The 6,291-nt window shown below is 37.7% G+C and overlaps 1 protein-coding gene and 1 long non-coding RNA gene across 2 annotated transcripts; one reads left to right on the top strand and one right to left on the bottom strand.

Annotated features, from left to right (window-relative positions):
• On the top strand, positions 674-3,672 carry LOC104712413 (probable glycosyltransferase STELLO2). The gene is made up of 3 exons (XM_010429313.2): positions 674-2,691; positions 2,776-2,902; positions 2,990-3,672. Exons 1-3 carry the CDS (start codon positions 998-1,000, stop codon positions 3,467-3,469), a joined length of 2,301 nt encoding a protein of 766 aa, XP_010427615.1. The 5' UTR covers positions 674-997; the 3' UTR covers positions 3,470-3,672.
• On the bottom strand, positions 4,272-4,901 carry LOC109126192. Its single transcript, XR_002033240.1, has 2 exons — positions 4,669-4,901; positions 4,272-4,534 (listed from the first exon to the last, which is right to left on the bottom strand). It is a non-coding gene; the product is annotated as an uncharacterized LOC109126192 (long non-coding RNA).

The following is a 6,291-nucleotide window of genomic DNA, read 5'->3' as shown; positions in this document are numbered from 1 at the left end:
GTTAGACAGACTCGTTCACTTCTATATCATCCTGCACAACACAAAAAACCTTACCATTCAAATTAAAATTTATGGTTATATATTGACAGGTGAATTCGAGCCCATATGAAGAAGGATGGATCATAAAAGTGGAGCTTAGTGATGCAGGGGAAGTGAAGAAACTAATGGATTCAGACAAGTACTCCAAGTTCTGCGAAGAAGAAGATGCCAAGCACTGAGCCTTCTTCTAGTCTTGTTCTGTTTTTGTAAGCATTTCACTGTCAGCAGCAACACGGTCAGAAAAAATCCATTTGTCAATACATGAAATCAAGATTAATATATTTGAGGGACCAAAATTTGTTCTATACCAATGCTCATACCAAACTTAAGAAACTCTGAAAATAAGATTAATATATTTGAGGGACCAAAATTTGTCCTACACCAATGCCCATACTCTAACAAAATTATTAGTCGTAAATGTAACTATTAAGCGCAATAATAATTTTTCTTCCACATCTTAAAATAGCAATATGTGTTATCAATTAAGAAAAGAAATTAAGATAACTTAAACAAATAAAATTAGAATAATGAATTTTTAACCTTTATCCTCCATGTGATGGCTTGTCCGACCCTACAGATAAACTCTTTGTAGTTGTTGTCTCTTTGTACATAGAAGGATAGATTCAGTGGTGTGGGCAATGTATGTATCAGTTAATCAAACGTAAACAACAAAACAAAAGAAAGGGGAAACTAATAAGAAATTCCCAAAAAGGGGGAAAGACATTGACCTCACAGCTGAATCGAACGACTTCGCTTTCACAGAGTTTGCATTGGATTCAAGCATAAGCAACCCTCCAAATCCCGACAACAACCGATTTTGCAGAGAGAGAGTGTCTCTCTGTTTGTTTGCCCTTGAAAGGAAACTTTTACACTAATCTTTTGTGTGTGCGTGATCTGAATTTCGTAATCTTGCCTTACTGGGTTTTGGAGGTTTTATTTGAGTTGCTTTGAGAATCTGATGTTGGTTCAAGATCGTGTGGCTCCTCCTAAGCCACCAAAATCTCGGATCAGAGAGCTTCCTAGCCATCGATTCTCTGAACCCAAAAACCTAGATTTCTTCTCGTCGTGGGTTTCAGACAATGTCTACAGAATCGTAATCTTAATCCTCGTCATCGTCACCGTTGCTGCTTTCTTCTTCCTTTACAAAACCACCGACACTGCTTCTCTCCTCTGTTTCCAATCCCAATCAACTCAATCGATTCAATCCCTCACCCGTCCTCAAATCAACTGGAACTCGATCCAAATCGTCTCCGACAAATCCTCACCTTACGCTAGCTTCCGTACAGAGAAATGGGTCGTCGTGTCGGTGACAAAGTACCCAACGGAGGAGCTCAAAGGTTTGGTTAAGATCAAAGGATGGCAAGTTCTAGCCATCGGTAACTCTCTAACCCCTAAAGATTGGGATCTCAAAGGTGCGATCTTTTTATCTCTAGATGCTCAAGCTCAGCTTAACTACCGGATTTTGGATCATCTCCCTTACGATTCTTTCGTACGCAAAAGTGTCGGTTACTTGTTCGCGATTCAGCACGGTGCGAAGAAGATCTACGATGCGGATGATCGTGGTGAAGTGATTGATGGAGATTTAGGGAAACATTTTGATGTTGAGTTGGTTGGAGAAGACGCTAGGCAAGAACCAATCTTGCAGTATAGTCACGAGAACCCGAATCGAACTGTTGTGAATCCTTATATCCATTTCGGGCAGAGATCGGTTTGGCCTAGAGGTTTGCCGTTAGAGAACGTAGGTGAGATCAATCATGAAGAGTATTACACTGAGGTTTTTGGTGGTAAACAGTTTATACAGCAAGGGATTTCAAACGGTTTACCTGATGTTGACTCTGTGTATTACTTCACTAGGAAGACTACTTTTGAGCCTTTTGATATTAGATTCGATGGGGATTCTCCTAAAGTGGCGTTGCCTCAAGGTATGATGGTGCCTGTGAATTCGTTTAACACGTTGTACCATTCATCAGCGTTTTGGGGGTTAATGCTTCCTGTTTCGGTTAGTTCCATGGCTTCTGATGTGATTAGAGGTTATTGGGGACAGAGGCTGTTATGGGAGCTTGGTGGTTATGTTGCTGTTTATCCACCAACTGTTCACCGGTATGATCGTGTTGAAGCTTACCCTTTCTCTGATGAGAAAGATCTCCATGTTAATGTAGGTCGTTTGATTAAATTCTTGCTTGCTTGGAGATCTGATAAGCATAGGTTCTTTGAGACGATTCTTGATTTGAGCTTTGTTATGGCTGAACAAGGGTTCTGGACTGAACTCGACGTGAAGTTCACAGCTGCTTGGCTACAGGATTTGCTTATGGTCGGATACCAGCAGCCTCGGTTAATGTCACTTGAGTTGGACCGCCCACGAGCAACCATCGGTCATGGAGATAGAAAAGAGTTTGTTCCTAGGAAATTGCCTTCGGTTCACCTCGGGGTCGAGGAGATTGGCACAGTGAGCTCTGAAATTGGGAATTTAATCAGGTGGAGGAAGAATTTTGGGAATGTAGTGCTTGTAATGTTCTGTAACGGACCTGTGGAACGCACTGCTCTTGAATGGAGGTTACTTTACGGGCGGGTGTTCAAAACTGTGGTCATCTTGTCCTCTCGGAAAGACTCAGACCTTTACGTCCAAGAAGCTAAACTCGATCACATTTACAAGTAAATAAAGAAACTTGCCTATACAACATATTCTTTCACAGTGTGAGCTTTCTAACTGTAATTCTGTTATATTATACATTTCAGGCGGCTACCGAAGATATTTGATAGGTACAGCAGTGCAGACGGGTTTTTGTTTGTTGAAGATGATACAGTTCTTAATTACTGGAATTTGCTTCAAGCCGACAAGACTAAGCTCTGGACTACAGATAAGGTACTCATCAAGTTGCTAGTTGTTCTGTATAAACATAATGTTTGGTGTGGTTTCGATATATTTGAGGAGTTTTGGTCCTTTTTATAGGTAAAGGAGTCATGGACGACAGTGAAACCATCTGGGAATGCTGATTGGTATTCGGTTCAGGTGGAAATAGTAAAGAAAATTGTTGGGACAATGCCGGTTCATTTCCAAGTCAACTACAAGGAAGCCACAAAGAAGAACGATGACACAACCTTAACCATGTGCAGCTCGGAAGTGTTCTATGTCCCAAAACGTTTTGTGTCAGACTTTACAGATCTTGTTAATCTCGTGGGCGATATGGATTTGCATTATAAAGTGGCTGTGCCAATGTTCTTCCTATCGATGGATTCGCCTCAGAATTTTGACCCGGTTCTAGGTTCAATGGTATATAAGTCAGAACCAGCTTCATTAAACACTTCTTTGAGTTTGTATTCCGCGGAAGCACCTGCGGTTCATCCTTGGAGCATCTCAAGCGAACAAGATTTCATCAAATTGGTTCGGGAGATGGCTGTAGGCGATCCACTTTTGATGGAATTGGTATAATGATTTCAAAATACGAATAGTAGATGCAGCAATGAAAAAAATGTTTAGAAACAAATTTTACCATTTGTGTTATACAAAAATCGTTTCATCAAATTCTTTTTTTTTTTTTGGGTTCTCTTGATGTAATTTTGCCAATGTAATCATATAATTTTTCCTTTCTTGACGTTTGTAACTTTATCATTTAAAATTTTGTGAGGATGAAAGATCACTCGTTCACTTGAACAAGACCGGCTTATGTTATGCGCTTTGTGAACGGCAAAATTGTTTTCATCCTATAAATGTTCCAGTATACTCTCTGTAGTCATATAGTCTATACTGTATGAGATGATACATTCAATACATTGTTAAACTTTTCCCGTTTTAGGTTGGCAAAAGAAAATAATATCCACTTGGAGTGAGTCGAGTGACCTTATCCTGATATAAAATTTATTTCTATGACGAATAAATTAGTATTTTTTGGAGTACCATTTTTATAAGTTTCACATCATTGTCATTTGCTTCGACCCGGCAACAAATAAAATATTAAATTTAATAGGGCAATCGATAACATTTTACATAATTAGATTATTCAAAGTTTCAAAGTATATATGGATATATCTGAAGTCTNCTGAGGAAGATTTTGGTGCGAAGAAAATGCTCTGATACCAATGAAACAGTAAAAATATATCCCAAATCAGTTCTCATCGAGAGAACGAGATAAGGGTAAATCAAAGTCTAGGGGAAGATCAAGAAGGAAGAAGGATCGACCCGAGGAACAGAGATTCAATGGTGGAAGATGATGATGATGATGATACAGAGATAATAGAGATTAAAGAGATTGTTGTATTTCATTGATTAAGTTTGCCAATTGCGGCTAATGCCATACATATAGAAGCGAGAAAGATGAAATAAGTAAACCAGAGATCATAATTAACTAAACCAGAAATTAGATAGCCTAAACCAGGTTCTTAACCGGTTTATCCTGTAACAGAGCTGATTTCATATTCTCAGAAATCGAATCAGGATCGTTACCATCAGGGACCTGGCAATCCTCAACGTCCTAGAAGACGCATGTGTGACCAACAACTGCGAGGTTTTTAACAAAACGGTTAAACACACATACATGAACAATCACAAAACGGAGGACAAAAATAAATTCAACAAGATAGCGATATTAGATGAAACCATTTTTCAAGGAAGACATGGAGAGAAGGATTAACCTTTGCTCATGGTTATGAGATCTCTGCACCACAGAGCCGTGCGGTTAGTAGTACGCGGGCGTTTCTATAATAATCGTTTAATAATCAATCTTAATCGCCAAGATTACAGCTCCCACATATACCAACCGTTCGATCGGCTTCCGTTATCCACGTGTCAGCATCCCTCACGGTTTGTTCTTTCCATTCTTCCCATTCTTCAAGACTTCAACCAACTATCTCAAAAACTTCGGCATTACCAGTTACGTTTATTGCTCTAAAAGATATGGGAAATTTCTTTTAAAAAAATGTGACTTATTTAATATTTATTAAAAAAATATATACTTTTTTTTTTGCCAAAAAAATACATAATTTGGTTTATAGTTGAATATGATATATTTTTTATTGTTTTTTCTTTTTTTCTGATATCCTTTTTTACCGTAACAGCTCGTGCGTGAACGGTGCGTCGGGGCCGTTACTTTTTTGGGAAAGTTCATAAAAAAAAAAATCCAACTTATTAACACGAATCACAACTTCATATGAAAAAACGTCATAAGAATACAAAGCTCCTGCACATAATGCAAAGTATTGAGTTAAATTTGTTGTTCACAATGGCATCTCTATGGACTATGTGGAATATTGTAACTTTGAATGAACGAGTATATGCATTTCTAAGAATTTATTAGCGCTAGTGAGCAAGTTGACATCTAGGAACAGGTAATCTATTTCTCGAAGTGTGATCGAAAAGTATAGCTTTCTATTGTGTTTTATTGATGTAATGTGGATTGTTGGCTGTGAACATGTTATGAGAAGTATACTTTTGTCTCCTTCTCTGGTGTTAACGCATTAGCAAAGAACTTCTGATCAAATTATGCATGTCTCCTTCTTGATTCGTGTACAATGACCAATCCTCTCATTTGAATTGGTGATGTATTTTTTCTGAGAATAATTGATGATATGAGGTATAATCTGGCTTCTGTAAGAACTCTATTAGGCTAGTTTACTCTACTAGTTAGACAGACTCGTTCACTTCTATATCATCCTGCACAACACAAAAAACCTTACCATTCAAATTAAAATTTATGGTTATATATTGACAGGTGAATTCGAGCCCATATGAAGAAGGATGGATCATAAAAGTGGAGCTTAGTGATGCAGGGGAAGTGAAGAAACTAATGGATTCAGACAAGTACTCCAAGTTCTGCGAAGAAGAAGATGCCAAGCACTGAGCCTTCTTCTAGTCTTGTTCTGTTTTTGTAAGCATTTCACTGTCAGCAGCAACACGGTCAGAAAAAATCCATTTGTCAATACATGAAATCAAGATTAATATATTTGAGGGACCAAAATTTGTTCTATACCAATGCTCATACCAAACTTAAGAAACTCTGAAAATAAGATTAATATATTTGAGGGACCAAAATTTGTCCTACACCAATGCCCATACTCTAACAAAATTATTAGTCGTAAATGTAACTATTAAGCGCAATAATAATTTTTCTTCCACATCTTAAAATAGCAATATGTGTTATCAATTAAGAAAAGAAATTAAGATAACTTAAACAAATAAAATTAGAATAATGAATTTTTAACCTTTATCCTCCATGTGATGGCTTGTCCGACCCTACAGATAAACTCTTTGTAGTTGTT

Source organism: Camelina sativa, chromosome 9, assembly GCF_000633955.1.
Source record: "Camelina sativa cultivar DH55 chromosome 9, Cs, whole genome shotgun sequence".
In the NCBI taxonomy this organism is placed as follows: Eukaryota; Viridiplantae; Streptophyta; class Magnoliopsida; order Brassicales; family Brassicaceae; genus Camelina; species Camelina sativa.
Note: the sequence above shows the minus strand (reverse complement) of the source record. Positions and strands in the feature narration are given on the sequence as shown.

What these genes read in the sequence shown, in the direction of transcription:
- LOC104712413 (XM_010429313.2), top strand. Translation starts at nt 998, where the DNA reads ATGTTGGTTCAAGATCGTGTGGCTCCTCCTAAGCCACCAAAATCTCGG. An exon ending in AAACTCGATCACATTTACAA is followed by an intron (nt 2,692 to 2,775) that starts GTAAATAAAGAA and finishes TATACATTTCAG; the next exon opens with GCGGCTACCGAAGATATTTG. An exon ending in AGCTCTGGACTACAGATAAG is followed by an intron (nt 2,903 to 2,989) that starts GTACTCATCAAG and finishes TCCTTTTTATAG; the next exon opens with GTAAAGGAGTCATGGACGAC.